At 35.8% G+C, this 17,687-nt stretch overlaps 3 protein-coding genes across 3 annotated transcripts in view; 1 reads left to right on the top strand and 2 right to left on the bottom strand.

Annotated features, from left to right (window-relative positions):
* The window catches only part of LOC134840630 (centriolin-like), a 37,871-nt gene extending 27,120 nt beyond the window's left edge, over positions 1–10,751 (bottom strand). Inside the window, exons 1-11 of the mRNA XM_063856573.1 lie at positions 10,004–10,751; positions 9,516–9,730; positions 9,065–9,263; positions 6,865–7,136; positions 4,660–4,765; positions 4,168–4,458; positions 3,810–3,959; positions 3,394–3,611; positions 2,035–2,192; positions 1,877–1,950; positions 1,496–1,640 (exon numbers count right to left, since the gene is read on the bottom strand). Of these exons, the coding sequence (XP_063712643.1) occupies positions 1,496–1,640; positions 1,877–1,950; positions 2,035–2,192; positions 3,394–3,611; positions 3,810–3,959; positions 4,168–4,458; positions 4,660–4,765; positions 6,865–7,136; positions 9,065–9,263; positions 9,516–9,730; positions 10,004–10,648 (2,473 nt within the window). The 5' untranslated portion in view covers positions 10,649–10,751. The remainder of the gene's footprint in view (positions 1–1,495; positions 1,641–1,876; positions 1,951–2,034; positions 2,193–3,393; positions 3,612–3,809; positions 3,960–4,167; positions 4,459–4,659; positions 4,766–6,864; positions 7,137–9,064; positions 9,264–9,515; positions 9,731–10,003) is intronic.
* The window catches only part of LOC134840285 (T-complex protein 1 subunit gamma-like), a 301,273-nt gene that overhangs the window by 129,037 nt on the left and 154,549 nt on the right, over positions 1–17,687 (bottom strand). The gene's annotated exons all lie outside the window — the stretch shown is intronic.
* On the top strand, positions 10,916–17,685 carry LOC134840631 (uncharacterized). Its single transcript, XM_063856574.1, has 6 exons — positions 10,916–11,289; positions 12,795–13,000; positions 13,561–13,747; positions 13,977–14,083; positions 14,421–14,565; positions 16,845–17,685. Exons 1-6 carry the CDS (start codon positions 11,079–11,081, stop codon positions 17,498–17,500), a joined length of 1,512 nt encoding a protein of 503 aa, XP_063712644.1. The 5' UTR covers positions 10,916–11,078; the 3' UTR covers positions 17,501–17,685.

Genomic DNA, 17,687 nt, shown 5'->3' with positions numbered 1-17,687 from the left:
GGTAACGAATACGTCTGGAAATTCGAATCTGACCAGGACCTATTTTTTTAACGGGAAATTTTCTATTTCTGAAGAATTTTGTCCTATTATTTGGCTTTTTTGTTTCGTCGCTTAGTTTTTGTTTCGTCGGCGTAATTGTCACATCTTTCTAATGTTATTTTTGCTGTACGTAATTTTGATTCTAATTTTGCTGTTTTTTTCGATTTTTTTTTGGACTCAGTGTTTCTCCTTTAATTTTCTGCTAGCTTGCAATCCTTTTTATGTGGTATTGCAAGTACTGCGGAGCTTTGCTTCGCTTGTGTGATGATAATCATAATAATCATATTAGTAATCATAACAAGACTGCTCGTATATTGAAAAACTATAAATTTTGTACAAAATTAGAGATCAAGTGTGAAAGTTTGAGTCGTACGAAATTAATACGACCGATTAGCTAACCTCATCTTTTTAAGAGTGATGAAGGTAGTGAGTACTCTTATATAGGTCTTGCTTTTTTTGTTTTTTTTTTCAGGTAAAAGTTCATTTGTTCATGGCCAATTTTGATTTTTCGCGGTTTGACTTTGATTTTTGTTAAGTTCAGTGCATTTTCATTGTTAAAAGGAAGGCAATTTCCACCATCGAACAGCAAAAGTGTAAAGGTCACGAAAAGCGTGATCGACTTCTAATTTCGAAAATGGAAATTAATTATCAGATTTCCCAGCGAAATAAAAGTTATACGTATTGATCCAGTTTTCTCAAATTGGGTTAATTTTAACAAAAAAGTGTCCATCATAAATTATTCTTCAAAGTCAAAGAGCTTTAAGGCCATCTGTTTTTTTCTTCGAAATTCAAAAGTTGAAGGCTCTTGAAAAAACAAGTTGGTTTTTTTTTTTCATTTTCTTTGCGTTCATTACTTTTTTCCAACTGTTAGTTGGCTATGTTTAAATTTGATCTTTTTAATTTTGATTTTAGGAAGTCGATATCTTCAATGGGGCGTAAAATCTTTTTGTCAAAAACTATAATTTCGATCGCCGAAGATTGACTGAATAAAAAAACCACCCCAAGCATAATTATTCCGTTTTCGAAAGTCGGAACAAAAATAATAATCATAATAATATTAATAATAGTAAATAATGAAATTATTTCCAAGCCAAACAAAGTAGTAATTTTTGAAATTAGAAATCATTTAAGTATAAGTTCCCACGATAGGAAATGTTAGGCCAAAACATTATCATTAGGCCAAAACATTAGCGTATTAAGATCTCTGTAACTACCCCCTTCCTTAGCCAGGAGAGAAAACATTCGTTACTAGCTGTATTATTCACATATGCTTAACCATTGATTTAGTCTTTTATAGGGTTGAAAACGTGTGTACCCAAGAGGGAAGAGTAGTTAAAGAGAGCCACCTTAAATAAGTGGTTAAATTGACATAAAATATTCTGTTGATGTCAAAGCTGACTAGATTGATTGCAAGTAATAATCCTAGATTTACGAATGTGTGGTCGCATGGTCTTACCCTGCCTAATTGCTTTCTCAGCATCGAGTTTGCGTTTCAGTTCCTCGAACGAGTCTTGGCGTCTTCTCAGTTCTTCAGATTCGCCTTGCTTGTCTTTCAAGAGTTTTTCTTCCCTGAGAATCTGTTGGCTCAGTTCTGAGATAACCTAAAGCGAGGAAAAAACTAGAACATAACCGAGATTCGGGAGGCATTTTAAGTGGTGTCAGAGAATTACTTCAGAAATACCATTATTTCGCTTCAAAATTGGCTTTTCTTCAGTTTTTGATTGAGATTTTTTGTTAGTTGCGAAAGTTACTATTTTTGTCAGAGTAAACAGGCAAATTAGTGGCCGAAACATATAATACTATTGTACTTTCCATTTTACTCAAGCAGAACACTCACTTCGTTCAATTGTTTGATTTTGTTAGATCTGTTGTCAATTTCCCCAGCTAGTGATTTTGCAGCTTCGCAGTATTCTGAAAAATCAAATATTTAAGTGAAAAATATGAAAGATAAAAGAGTAATTTGCCTGAAATCATAACTGAATCATGGTTTCTTACTTGAATATTCCGATTGAAGGGTTTTGATGCTGTGTTGCAGTGGAATCCTTTCCTTACCCAAGTCATTAATATGGGCTTCGATTTCCCGCTTAGTTGACAACTGTAACTCAGTTTGTTCGTTAATCTTTTCAAGTTCCGATTCGGCATGAGCAATATTTCTGAAACATGAGTTCCAATTAAAAGGCAAACGCTCCAATTATAAAAAGAAGAGTTTTGACAAACTTCTTATACGTCTTCAAAAATATGTTCGGCTAAAACTGTTCACTAATGTTTACAAATTGGAAGTACAGAACGTCCAGGATTTCGTTTAGTTCAGCCCTCATCTATGAGCGAGGTGAATGCACTTATTTTGGTCGCGAGTTTTTTAAAATCTTTTTCTTTGATTTGGTACAAACTTACAAGTTAACCAGTGGAGTACAATTTTACATTTGAATCCATTTTTTTTAAATTGCAGGGGGGAAAACATTGATTCAACGATAGCACTTGTCTTCTGAAATTCTCGAAACCGTATTTTTAGAGGTGAATGTTTTCGTCTCATTTTATGTCGGCTCAATGTGTAGGTGTGAACGAACTGAGGATACTTATTTGGGTTATTGTCTGGTTTTTTCTAGAAAAAATATCGCAAAAGTTTTAGATTCAGTGGCAATTTTTTTCCTGCTAAAAATTGTTTCAAATTCATTTGATATGTGGAAGCGCAATTGCGCTCTTCAACAGAAAAATTGAAATGGCACAAAAAAACTTGAATGGATTTTTGTTTCAAAAGTATATATCATTTTTGTAGGAAAATTAGAGCTTTTGCAGCGGATCAAAATTTTATCTACTGGTCCATATTTCTCAAATTGTTCGGACTGTATCAAAAAAGTGTCATACATTAAAGATTCTGGAAATTCAATTGTCTTCAAGGTGATGAAGTTCGTTCATAGACTTGAAAAGGACATTCAACAATGAGAAGGTCTCCTTGGCTTTTGATTTGGTCTCTTGCTTTAGTTGTGTCTCCTGTCTGCTAATTATGTTTGTAAGGTATTGCAAGTGGTATGAAGCTCAGCTTTGACGATCTTTTAAAATTGTTTTGGCGCGTGAATGGACAAAATCGAAAGTTGGAAGCTTGTTTAAAATTTTAAGACTGCATTTCAAAAATTGATTTCCCAAGCAGTCACATTAAAGACCCATTTTGTCATTTTTTTGCCAGTTTCGGAGGAAAAATTACGGATTGGATCGGAATACTTTTGACTGGTGGGGCCGTTTTCTTGCGGGGAGTACATTTTCTATCTTGGTCGAATACTGAAAGTAGGATCGACTTCCGAGAGTATGTCAAATGCTTAAGTTTTTTAATACTCTGTGCTTGTTGAATGTAATTACTGTTTTATGCTGTGGACAGTTGATTCCAGCTGTGAAATCTCAGACTCCAGAACTCTTTTCCTTTTATCCAACTCAGCCATAGAAAGTTTGACTCTCTCCCTCTCTGTTTCAATTTCAGTTGATTCCTTTTCGAAAGCCTGTGCGTTGTTTTTTGCTAGAGCAATTTGTTGATCTGCCCTTAGACGCTCCTTCTTGAGCCTCTCTAGCTCATTGCGCTCCTGAAATTGTAACAAATCGGTGATGATAAAAATAAGGATGAGTTATTTAAGATTATCCAAATGTGTCGCATTTTGATAAACAAAAATTCATGAATTTTTCAGTTGAAGAATTGTGTTTTTCAGTTGCTTTACACCGCAATTATGTTCAAAATCCTCGATTGAAAACGTAACAAAAATAGTCTATTGAATGTTCATTACTTCATTGAGATCAGCTTGCAACGATTGAAGTTGTTGAATTCTTTCTCCATGCTGTGTTTTGAGACCATCTAGTTGAGTTTCCTCTAACTGCATCAGCTCAACCAGGTAGTTTCGTCTGGTTATCGCTCCCTCGCTTTCATTGGCCAATTTCTACATCCAAAGAAAAACGTTTTAGTTTGTACATTCAACACTTTCAAAATGAACAGTTTATATCTTGGAAATTTATAGGAATTCTAAACTTATGAGTTTCAGCAGATTTTTTTGGTCCCAAAGCTACCAGAACTTTCAATTTAGCTCATTTAATTGAGTATGCTCCACATATCAAGTGGTTTGCTGACTGAGAATTCAAAAAAGTTGCCTTTATTTTTTCAGCCTGTTGTTCAGCTTGTGAGCACAACTTCTGGTATTTTTCATCCACACTCTTCAGAAATTGTTCACATTCTACTTTGCGTTTCTCTAAACTCTTCACATCGGATTCTAAGGTGTCACATTTTTCGGCTCGCTCTTTATTCACTGCTTCTAAACTATTTTTTGCTGATTTGAGCTCGGTTTTGACAGATTCAAGTTCCTGCGTGACCAGTTCCAAATTCTTGGCTTGCTTCAAGAAAGTAGATTTGGCAATATTGTGTTCGGATGTCAATAGATCAATCTAGAAAAAAAAACTATTGGGCGTCATAATGTTAGTTTCATAATCGGTCATCTGTGTAATTAATTAATTGAAATCTAAGTTTTCAGGTTTTTGTGGTAAAAATGATCGGAAATGCAACTGACTAACTGCAATATTTTTTTACTATTAATATTAATGATTTTTTCATAGAGTTAAGAGCGTTTATAGCATCGCTTTGTTTACCTGATCCTCTAAGTCTTGTAGTTCATTTTCTTTTCGCTCCAGCAAACCCTCGCATTCCTCTAAGCCCTCATGCAATTCTGTTTCATCAGACCTTGCTTTCTTCAACCTAGAAGCATTATTTTTACAGCGAGAGATAATGGAGAAAGAGCTTTAATTATCAGTTAATAGAAGCTCAAATAAATTGAAAACGTTTCCAGAATTAGCTGAGATATTTTAATTGAGGTGCTTTTGCGACAAAACTTTTGGTAATGCAAAGATCTTTCCCTTTTGCTTAAGTGGTTCAAAATTTGAAAAATGAGCATTTCAAAACAAAATTTTTGCCAGAAAAAGAGGGAGGTCATTGAAATAAAAGCAGCTGACGACTTCCACGCGTGGCTCATCACACGCTGAATTTGAGAGGTAATGTAGCAATAGTGATCTACTCCATTCAGATTACTAGTTTTTTCTCGATTCAGAATTGGACAGGCTTCAGAATGATTTTTTCATTGCTGTGCGAGTTCTGATGGGACATATAACCCAGTCGAAGCTCACATATTATATTGAATTTAAAATTGAATTTCATTAACTTTTCAATTAGCAAGGGTATTGCAACTGGGTTCTAGAATTTTTTCCCGTTGGAAACTTTGTTCACAGAATTCGTCAGAATTATTATCAACATATCAAGTGCCAGCTACTAATTTTACTTGTTTGGCGCAGAGGTTTTGCGCATGGTTGGAACGACAAAAGTTGTTGTTTTGATTCCAGCCTGGAGATTTTTTCTGTAACGAGGAAAAAATGTAACGTACGGACTATCGTTTTTCTGCTGTTTTTTGGTCGGCTTATTTTTCCGAAAATATAATTGGAAGTTATTTCGATTTAATTCCTGTAATTTTAGAATTTACCAGCTGGAAATTACCAATATAATTGGAAGTCATTGTCCGACTTTCGATACGGAAGTAACGGAATATTTGTGCTCGGGGTGGGTTTTTTTTTCTTCAGACAAGTTTCGACTTTTTAACTAGCCTTTTTTGACGGAATTTTTTAAGACCATTCGAAAGCTATTGTTGTCTTGAGCTTAAATTTGAAAAGATACTTCACCTGTGATCATTTTTCGTAAAGTTATAAGGGTTTAAAATTTGCCATTTTGGCCAATTTGGGACAATTAACGCGCGATATATTTCGCGCTATTAACGCGCAAGCGAGATTTAATCCGTCTTATAGATTGTTCCAAATTGGTTGAAAGAAGATTGTTTGCCATAGCTGATTTGTTAATAGGAGCAAAATCTACCACTTTGTACTTCATATGGCGTGTGGGGGATGTTTTCACAAAAAATCTCAAATTTTTTAGAAATTTTTTTTTTTATTTTTTTTTAAATTTTCCATGTTATTACTGCTCCATAGACCTTAAAAAGCAGTCGAAACATTCAGTGCTTCGCCCTAATACGAGCAGTCTTGTTTCGATTTATTCCTGCAATTTAAGATTTTACCAGCAATTTTGTACAATGTCGTTTTTGTTATGATTTTTGTTTCGCCTAGCATGATTTTGGCATAAATGGTTTCGGCCTATATTATATTGCTTTATTCGCCTCATAAAACGCCCCGTTAAAGTTGAAAGTAGATTTTTATGACTGATAATTTTTTGGGGGTTGACGTAAAAGCTTTGAGATTCAATATTTTATAGCTCGATTTTCGACAGCATTTTTTTTGCGGCTCAATGGACGTCTACTCAAGTATTGTCGATTTAGTTAATGTTTGGTAAATTTTTGCTGAATCCTAACTAATTCAATGAAGTTGTGTTTCTCGACATGTTTTCCTCAAATTGAACTTCATTCACGACAAACACATGAAAATTGAAATAAATAATTTTTTTTCGACATTTTTTTTAAATATATTTTTTTCTGACTTTGAGGCTGCTGTCTCATTTTCTGTCTGCTACTTTGCCATGCTGAGTTTGTCTTGTAAGTGGTTGAATTTCTACTGCTAAATTTTTTGTTCGATTGTCAGGCGTTATGGGTTACGGTGAAACACTACGCCAAATGCAAAATTTTGAGAATTATCACAACAACCGATTGTTTTTTTCTTTCAGAAAGCGGACGGTTTTTATATTGAACGATTGCTAACGCTGAAGTTATTTCGGTGCCGTGGAATGTGTAGGTGGCAAACCTGGCATCGATATTCAGTTAGCTTCATTTGTGATTTGGCATAATTAAATGTGGTGAAACTTACAGAGTGCAGGCGTCTCCGCATAATTTCTGTAAGCTGTCGTATTCACTCTGTTTTATCTGCAGATTTGTCTCCAACTCGGATAATTCTGATTTAATTTGAGCTTTCTCTGCAGCCAACAGTTTGCTTTCTTTTTTCAGAACATCAACTGTTGAGCTCGTCTCTTCTAGATCGGAAGCTGCTTTTTCGATTTCGAAACTGAATTCCCGACCCTGTTTTTGGAAAAGATGCCATTTTGCTTCTTTGTCTTCTAGGCTCGACATTTTTGTTTTTATCTAAAAAAAATAGAGCAAGCCTACCATATTTAGTTTCACTTAAGTATATAAGCTCGAATCTGCCCACAAAACTTGATGCAAGATTTTGGAAAAATTGCTGCTAATTATACCATAGCAGATCAAGGTAGCAGCTTCCCCGAGCTGGATTAGGGAGAGGATTTTTCTGGGTGAAATACAGGGGCGGATCTAGGATTTCCTCGAATGGGTATTTTCAAAATCTCTGAAGGGGGTAATTCGCCACTGGTGCAATAATAAACCAATCAGGTTCCAGTTTTTTTGCTTGCAGAAATTCGCAATAAATGGGCCGAGAAGGAGATCTCTAATTGAAATTTTGGAAGAGGAACTGATCTAAACTTGCCTTAACAATTTGAACTTGCTAAAGGGAATGTCTTTAAGTAGATTTGCGATAGCAAGTGTCTCGTAATTAGGAACTATATTTTTCCCGTAAACGATTTTTTTTCACACACTTGTAAGAAATTGTGAAGATGCTTTATACGTGAACCTTAGCAACTTCGAGACCTTTGCCCATATGTCCTAGAGTTAATGCGGATGCATTTTTACCCTAAGGTGTGGCGTTCGAGTTGGACCTTGTTCGTTTCCGTATGCATGACATTGAATTTTTTTCGGGGAAAAATTGAGTTGTCGAACTTTCGTTTGTCTGCATATGTTTTTGGATTACTCCTGTAATATTTGAAACTAATACCAATTCGTTTTCGTTGTTTATTGTCTCGAACATTGTAAATGGGGAGGAATTTTGTATTCGGGTGCGTGTTATTTTTTTCTTTTTTTTTGTTTTCCTTGCAAAATCAGGTACCACAAACAGTCATCGGAATAGGTCGAGCGAAATATCAAATTAAAGCCCTTGCAATCGTGGTTCGAACGAAATAAAAATTGCCCAGTGTCGAGAAAAACCAGTTTGAATTTTTTGATTTTTTGCCTTATTTTGAGAGAATGAGGTGAGCGAGCAGGCCTATTTTGTTTTCCGACCAAAAGTATTTACCACAAATAATCACCATAGTTGGTGGAGTGATATATCATATTCAAGACAAAATTTTCAAAAAGTTGTCCCAGTGTCGAGAAAAACCAGTTTGAAATTTTTGGTTTTTGTCTAATTTCGAGCGAATGACGTGAGCGAGCAGGTTTATTTTGTTTTTCACAAAGTGTTTACCGCAAATAATCATCGTAATGAGTGGAGTGATATATCATATCAAAGCCAAAGTTTTCAAAAAGTCGTACGAGTATCGAGAAAAACTGGGTTGAAATTTTCGAGTTTTAGTCAAAATTCGAGCAAGTTAAGCTAGCGAGCAAGCTTGTTTTAGAAGAATAAACCATGAAACTTTAGTTGAAACCCAGTAAATTTATGTTTCGAAATTTTTTAGCACCATATTCGGAATAAAACCTTCAAAATTTCAAAACTTTTTTCAAAAAAAATTTGAAAAAAAGTCTTTTTTCGACTAAAACCGTTGCCCGATTAGCCAATTTGCCTATGACAGCCGAATATGGCCAAAATGTTGGTTTTCGTCAGATCCATTTATCACACAACTCGCGAAAAAACCACTTTAATTTGAAAAATAAACATTAAAAAGCAATCGTTTTATGTATTTTTTTAAGATTATAGTCGGAACATTCTGTGCAACTTGTTTTCCGGCTGTCCTTGTTTTCTTAGGTTTTCCTTTTTTCCGCTTAAAAGCTTCATTCGGCTTAAATGGTTTCGGTTTATTTTTTATCGGCTCACTCACCTTATTTTGTAATGCTTCAAAGTCAGAAAAGTATTTATTTGTTAAAAAAATCAGGTCGTTTTTGTTGAAAATTAAATGTTCAAGATTTGTTTTATGCTTCGCCTTTGTGTATTATTTTGAGGTTTCGTTAACTGAATCTAATTTGTCAAAGGTAATGATAAGAAAAGGAAACAAATACACAATGCTAACTTGATTGTCCAACTGGACCGCTTGGTCTTCACATTTAGCGATCAACCCCTCCAAGTGATCCAACTGACTCTGGTTCTTCTCAATTTCCTGTTCCAGATGACTGGACTCAGCTGACAACTGGTTTACACTTTCAGCACGCGAGACCAATTCTTGTACTCGGTCTAGACCACATTTGCCCTCCAGGTAGTTCTCAATCACCCTATGAACAAATCACCTTTCGAATTCAATATTTTTTTTAAATAAAAAAGATCTGCGCTTTGCGGGAAAAAAAGCCAACTGAAGAATTTAGTGTTGTTCTTTGTATGCGTCTTATGGAACGAGTGATAAGTCAATTTTTAGTTATCGGTAATTGATTTTTTTGCTCATGTACCATTTGTTGTTAAATACACCGAAGAAAATGTTTGACTGTGGTGATTTTCTGATCACAACTTGTTAAAGTTTCGTGGCTTACTTTTCTGACGTTGTGTATCTTCCGAGAGCTGCTGTGAGTGAGAGGACTCTCGCTTTGAACAAATCCAACGAGACTTTCTCTGACGCAGCATCAATCGAAGTTCCCTCATTCAAACGCGATCCACCAGACAAAGTTAACACTGTGGATTCAAGTTGACTGATTTTCGAATCCTTTTCTTTTAGTTGTTTTCTTAGTTCGAGTAACTCCAGAGGGTTCTAAAAAGCGAAACAATTATCGGTTTTATCAACAAATTTCTGTGTTTATGAAAATCCTTTACGTTTCTTACTGTTTGTTACGAAGTGTGAATAGGTTATTTTTCTATCAGATGATTACTATATAACATCATGGATTGCTAGAAAGATCAAGCATTCAATTAAAAAGAACGAAATTTTGCATATGTGAATGCTCTTCATTATTGTGATTCGCTTGACATTCAGCTTTTGCAATTTCTATGTTTTGAAGCCAGTTTTGAAATTTGAAACACCTACCTCATTGCACTGAATATCGTACAGTTTGCTCTGCAAAGCGGTCAATTCGTCTTCTAACTTATGATGATGAGTCACGTTGCAATAGAAATCGGAAACTGGTTGCGCTACGGAATTGATGACTTTCGACATAACAGGTCTCGGGAACATTTGCTGGCTGTGAACAGCCGACTTGTACATCTTCTGTTTAGATTGTTCCCGGAATAGTTTGGCAATATTCGTGAATGAAACGTCGGTGTCTGTTTCGACGTGAAAACTTTCTGAAATGTCTTCAGTTAGCTCCTCATCATCATCTTCGTCGTGGTTTGAGTTGAGATCAAAACTGAGATCTCCGTATAATGCTTCTCGGTTTATAGCATTATCGTCAAACGCTCTTCTGTGACTGTTTGAGTTCTGTAAGTTTTCACTGGAGTGAATTTTTGAAGCAGTTTGGCTGTTTTTGGCAACTTGAGGTGCAGCAGAGTGAATCTGTGGTGAAGTTTTCTGATCAGGTTCAAGACAGACAGCAGTTTCTAGTTTCCTCGGCCTTGGAACTACCGATTTGTTAGCACTGTGGGGTTTTTGGTTGGTTTTTGCTGTCGGTATTTTACTTGATTTTATCGATTTTATAGACGTTTGATCGGCTGATACTTTATCGAAAGTTGACATTTATGCGCACTTCAGTCAATGAAAAATCAATATCGCGTAAAAGCTCATTTGCAAATTATAAAATGAAAACTCAGTATCTCATCACAGATTGAATGTTCTGAAAATTTTAATGGCATTAAGCAATGAGTATACGACTAAACATGTTTTGTAGCTTTAAACGGCAAATTTGGTTGTTTGTATTCAAGTCTGATTTGGCTGAAAGTGAAGACTAGCTAAACGTTCAAATCATTGCTGGCCAACCAAAATTTTTTGTTCGTCTAAAATATGTATGGTATCTGCTTACAAATTAAATGATGTAAATACTCATCGTTTTGTATCTTCTGCCTGATTCAAGAGGCGAAGCGACTACTATACCAACGAATGATTTCATCGAAAAGTTTTTTCTATATCTTTTGTTTTGCGATTGTTTTATAAGCGACTTGCTTACAATATGAATCTAAGACGAGTAAAAATGACTATAAAGCGAAATTTGAATGTTTACGCATCTTTGATTTTTGTTGTTTTCGTTTTTCTGTTTATCTTTATCGGAAACTTAAGTTGGACTAGAGAGGAGCCGGTGGAGTCTAGCGAAGAGGAGGATGTTTGGCTCGATGGCTTTGAGGAGTTACAACCTGCGATCGAAGCGCCCCTAGTTTTCACAGGTAAAGAAAAAATTTTAAGTCGGGTCAAACGGATGCCAAACGTAATATTAAAAAGTTGTTCTACATAACTGGATTTTTTCGGTGCTCCTAATTGGATTTGGTCAATTGATCAGTGCAGAACACGAAAAGAACAGAATTGTTTTATTGTCCAGACCATTGAACTTGGGGAGAAACTTTGTATTCGAATGTGTTTTTTTTGTTTTCGACGCAAAATCAGGTACCACAAATAATCATCGAACTGGAATGAGCGATATATCATATCAAAGCCCTGTCCAAAATTTTTTTCCAGTATCGAGAAAAACTGATTTGAAATTGTTGATTTTTCGTCTATTTTCGAGCGAGTAAAGCGAGCGAGTAGGCTTATTATGGAAGAAGGTCGTCATCGCAGATTTTTATTAAATAAGACATGATATTTTTGTTCAAGCTCTGAAAAATCTAGGCAAACAAGTTGTCTACGGTTTTAAGCGCAATCGTAGGAATAAAAGTTTTTTAAAAAATTTTGCAAATTTTTATTTTTCTTTTCTTTTTTTAATAGTCATTTTTCGACCGAAACTGTTTTACAATATGCCTATTTTATTGTGAATATTAAAATGTCTACAATCTAGTCTTTCGTTGCAAGTTTGAACGAAAAGCTTTTTTTTAAAAATTTTTAAAGAATATGGCCTGAAAGTTCTGCGGTACTTGCACAGCAACCAACTATCCTTGCTTCTTCGTTTTGTTTTCCACTTAAACTAAGCTACCACAAATAATCATCGGAATGCGTCATGTGATATAACATATAAAAACTTTTTCATATGTGATTCGAACGACCTTAGAAGAAAATGCTCAAAAAGTTGTCCGTGTCGCGAAAAGCCGTTTTGAAATTTTTGAGTTTTCGAACGTTACTCGAGCGAGTAAAGCGATCGATTAACATTCGTTATAGAAAACGGAGATCTAGTTTTTCAATATTTAAGCGCTTCCTTGGCAATAAAGGTTTTCCAAAAAATTGTAAAAAATACTTTTATAAAATATTTGAGGGTGTGCACATTATTTTGACTAAAAGATACTTTTCATTGCTGGAGGGGGGAGGTGGTTCAAAATTATCAACGGGGGTTCGGCAGCTTCGGATCAATTCTAATTACTCTCATGCCAAAATGGAACCAAATACTTTCTTGAACATTAAAATAGGCATGAAATTTTTGTTATTTAGTGCAAACGCGCTTTTTGAGATCTTATAATCGACATCAAAATCTTAGGCTTTGAGTATAAATTTTGTGGTATAGATCCCTTCCTGGTAAGGTACCTTCAGGTAAGACACACTCCCCTCCCAAGTTTTTTAGGGGTCGATGTAAATACTCAAGGGGGGCAGGTGGGGTCTATGAATAAGTAGATTTGTGTTGCGGTTGGATCCGACAATGAAGTAGTGCAGAGTAGAAGGACGGTGTTCAGTGAATGGCTGAACAGCTCATCTGTTAGTCTTTATGCTTGTGTATGAACAGTTTTTATCTTATTCTGTGTTTTCACAGTGGATGAAGTGGTAGGACCCAAACTGACTGAAGCAGAGATCGACGCTTTAATGGACCCTAAATTGAAACCCTTGTACGGTGCTCGAAGGAAGGGATTCTCGGACCCGATCAACGCAATTCTCTATAATTTTCCAACGATTGGAGAAGCCAACCTGGCTCAGTTTAAACAGTTGGCTTTGCTGGAACCTGATTTGAACATCAGAAAGGTAGGCACAATTTGGCTAGTCACGTATATTCTGTAAATATAGTGTACCAGCACAGCCATTGATCAGCCAATAATTTATCTAACGTAAGAATTGATCACGATTTCTTAATCAGTTTATCAAAAGTTAGCTGAAACCTCAAAAAGAAGAACCATTTTTAAAACAATGGGTGCTGAGAATACCAAAAAGAATTGTTTTGGAAAACAAGTGACTTTTTTGATTTTTCGACAGTGTTCTTTCTTCTTATTCATGGGCCGTTACTACGTATTATAAGGTACGCCGAGAACCAAATAGCGAACTTTTATTAGCCCTCAGTCCTGTTCAGTGCAGGACGAACCTTGGGGGAAAGAGATGTCATCCAGTTGTCGCAACTGGTCCCATTTTGAGGAGGCGGATGACTGTGGGACCCCTCCAACCGTGACCGAAGTGGGATTCGAACGCATGAACCTCGTGTTGAGAGACGTGTGCCTAACCTACTCGGGCACGGCTGCGCATAACTCGGCAAGGGCTGCTCATATAGCGATAGTATGTAGAGTGAAGATTATTTGTTCTGCTGGTTTTAGTCGCAACGAGAGCTCCCGCTGTTCGAACACGACAGATACGTGCACGTCATGTTCCAGAACAGACACACATTCGACTGTCGAGATAAAGAGACTGTCTACTTGATAGGGACTATCAACGAGTCCAAACATCTAGACCCAGACCACACGGACAAACCCAAACCAACTAAAGGGGGATCCACCTTCCAAGGTGAGGAGAATATTAGTGATGAGAATTTATAAAAAGAATTTTGAAAAAATTAATAAATTTATACGATCAATTTTTTTCTTGTGATTAATATATAATATCGTAAATATCGTAGTATTTGAAGTGCCCATTTTATTCAATAATTTCAAAGATAAAATAGAACTTGAAGTAAATAAATCTTGAATTATAAATGATTAAAGTTGAGTAAATAGAACAAATTTTTTTCTTGCAGTAGCGGTTGAAGGAGAGAAGGTTGGGTCCACATTATGCACAGTTTACGACCACCTGAATGGCCAGTATAGTTGGATCTGCCCCTTCGCTAAGTACGCCTGTATGAAGGTTCGTTATTATTTAACTTTTTTATTTTTTATTGTTTAGTAAACCATTAAGTTTTGCTCAAACAAACTGTATGATAATTTTGCGAACAATTGTAAAACAGGGACTGCTGGTTAAAAATTAGGCCATCAATAGAGTTAATAGGAGTTAGAATGGGATAAACATAAATCTAGGCCGTTAAGCTAGGCCCAAAATGTTGTGAGTAGTTAGAGTCACGCAAGTTAGAAGGAAACTTTCTCATGTCGATTGTCGAATGAATTGTTTTCTTTGAAAAAATGTTTTTCTTTGCATAAATTTCCTTCTTAAAAGAAACTATTTTTATTATATTTTGTTCTCACAGGTCAGCATTCTCTTTACCTACCTCAACTTCGACGCCTACAGACACTACTCTCACTTCATAGGCCTCAAGAGGTTCGACCAGGAATTGTGTATAGATGAGATCAACAAACACTCCCACTGTGCCATTCCACACCAACCTATGATGGGTATGGTTTTTATTTCTGTTAACTTTAATTTCCATTGCCTTTTTTTAGTTACGTTTTGATTTTTTCAATGATAAGTCTTTAAAATAGCTCCAACTCAATAAGTTGTTCGAAAATCTCTATTTACGCCTGCGATTAGCAAGCGTTATTCAATCGGAGCATGGCTTTTTCAGGTTAACAATTACCAAAGGTCCAGGGCTCAAATCCGGACAGTACTTGTTCTTTTATACACAAAAATTTTTCTACTTTTGTTTCTAACCTAACTCGCAAATAAAAGTGTTCATTCATTAAAAGAGTTCACTTCTATGGAAGTGTCACTATAACATTGGAAATTGCATAGCATCTGTTCTCTGCTTCATCTGTGGCTAGTGTTTAGTAGTAATTTGGATCAGTGGTTAGTGTGTGAGGTTCATAATTTTTAGGTCGCAGTAGGTAAAAGGTTCGAATACGAGATGGCAGCCGAATTTTCACTAATTCGAGGCTTATTTCGACTTTCTATTATTGTATTTTTCGGAGCTGCTTTTTGTCGTTTTCTCGCTAGTGTTTGAGAAGCAAAGCTTTTTCTCTGTGTTAAAAATCCTTCGATTTATTCCTGTAATGGTGTAGGTGTAATTGAGTTCCAAAAAATTTAGCTGAACTCTTTCAGAAAAAAAAAGAATTTTAGTCAAACGAAAGTAAAGTTTTTGATATACGATCATTTTCTCTTTTCGTTCAGCTCTTAATCTCATGAAGGCAAAGAAAGGATCCATTTGTTATGCTTGTAAATAGCAAGCGATATCAAATTGGAACATTGGCTTTATTAGGTTAACAATTTATTTCACTAAATCACTGAATCATTTTTGCTTACATGTTCAGTTTCTGCATAGTTTGAATGTAATTATTACTGGTTTCAATGGTAACTAATGGTTTAACTGCTGGTTATATGGACAGTTAACACTTGATGTTGAAGTGCTGTTTCGAGTTTTTTTTTGAACTTTATTTTGGAAGTATTAGTAGTTGGTCTGTGGCATTTTTTCCGACTGAAGCCACTAAAACGTTCAACCGATAGAATGAAGTAGCTCCTCTGCCACCTCTTAAGCTCCCTGAAGTACGTATTAAAAAAACTCAAGCAACTGTCCGGCAGATGGATGCGAGGACCTCAGGCGCCTAACTTTTAGGCCGGAGGTTTGATTCCGTCAGATAGCAATAGTTTTAGTTTTATTTGATGGCAATTTTGCTGTATAGTTGGCTATTTAGTAGCATCTCTAGCTGATTTATTGTTGGCTAGTATTAGTTTAATTCCAAATGACCGTGGCGCAGATGCGAGGACTGAGGCTCCTTCAGGTCCGGGTTACGGATCCGACACAAGACAAGTTTCTAAAAAATTTTTTTGATGTTTACCTTTTCTCTCCCTATTTCACTTTTTTTGTTCCGACTTAAAAAATTAAGGAATTTATATGCTCGGTGTGTTTTTTTATTCAGACCAATTCTCAAAAACATTTTGGTCGGGGGATTGATCCATGGATCTTCGCGGTCTCAGAAGGGGAGGGCTCACCACTAACCTTTCCTGCCATCAAGATAGCTGTGAAACGCTAACCAATAGACTAACGTGACTTAAAAAGCGCTGTGATAGTTTGATGCTGAAAGCTTAACGCGCATTTTTTATGCGTGGCGGATTATTCCGCACCACCAAATTGTTCGAAATTCAATTGAGGCAGGCAAATTGGTCTCTTAATTCCATACACGATTCTTAATACTCAAGTTATTGTTCCGACTTTCGATGGGAAAGTAACGGAATATTTGTGCTCGGGGTGGGTTTTTTTTTCTTCAGACAAATTTCGACTTTTTAACTAGCCATTTTTGACGGAATTTTTTAAATCATTCAAAAGGTATTGTTGCCCTGAGCTCAAATTTGAAAAGATATTTCACCTGTGATCATTTTTCGTAAAATTATGGGGTTTAAAGATTGCCATTTTGGCCAATTTGGGACAATTAACGCGCGATATATTTCGCGCTATTAACGCGTAAGCGGAGAGTTAATCCGTCTTAAAATCGTTCCAAATTGGTTAAAAGAAGCTTATTTGCCATAATTGATTGGTTACAAGGAGCTAAATCTATCTTTTTGTACTTTAAATGGCGTGTGGGGGGATGATTTTCATAAAAAATTTCAAATTAAAAAAAAATTTTTTTTTAAATTTTATTACATTTAATTTTTTAATGTTATTACTGCTGCATAAAACCTTAAAAGGCAGTCGGAACATTCAGGGCTTCGCCCCGATACGAGCAGTCTTGTTTGTATTTAGGCCTGTGGGATAAAACTGTATTCAAATCACCTGATCAGAATTTGAAGTTCGACACTACCAATAGCTCACATGCTACATCACTCTGCTCATGCGCGATGAAAAAAGTACAGAAACTTTTAGTGCTCGTTGAAAAACCGGAACAAGGTCTGAAATACGAGTGCTTACGGGACTTCTGTGGCGAGAATGGAATAGCAGTCGAAGTGCACTTGCTGAAAAATTTTCTTTCCGTTTCAACTGAGGACAAACAATTCGTGTTCATCGATCTAGGAATGTGGAATCTACAGGAAGGTCCGAGGTATGCTCTCGAATTATTCCAAAAAGATCTTGAACCTTCGATAAAACCTGTGATTCAAAAGTTTGGCGCTAGTTATATTGCTCTTGTTTCTACTACATCAACACCTCAAGCTATAAAAGAAGATATGCAGAATAACGCTATTCTAGCCGCTTTGAGTGAAGTTCAAAGACAATTTGCGAAACAAAATGGGTTCGGGTTCATAGATATTTTTGAGCCCACTTATCTGAAGTATAAAACGGGAGGTTTGGACCACCAGACACCGAACTACTTCACAAACAGTTTGAAAGAGTGCCAAATAGCTTCCACGGCTAAAGGAGCTTTTGCCAAAATGCTGAACTATTTATGCAAACTTCAATTATGAAAAATTTATTGAACCAGAAATAGCAACAAAGCGGTGAGATGAAATCTTGCCATTCGCAGCAAACAAACTTGGTCTTTATGAAAAAATGGAGACTCATGCGCAAGATATCCTGGTCTTGATGCTTAAATATTATAAATCAATCTATGCATAATTTGTAGTTGTATCAATTTAAACTTCAGAACTTTTT

The sequence above is a fragment of the Symsagittifera roscoffensis genome, chromosome 2 (assembly GCF_963678635.1).
Source record: "Symsagittifera roscoffensis chromosome 2, txSymRosc1.1, whole genome shotgun sequence".
Classification (NCBI taxonomy): domain Eukaryota; kingdom Metazoa; phylum Xenacoelomorpha; order Acoela; family Convolutidae; genus Symsagittifera; species Symsagittifera roscoffensis.
This window is presented reverse-complemented; position numbering and strand designations above follow the sequence as displayed.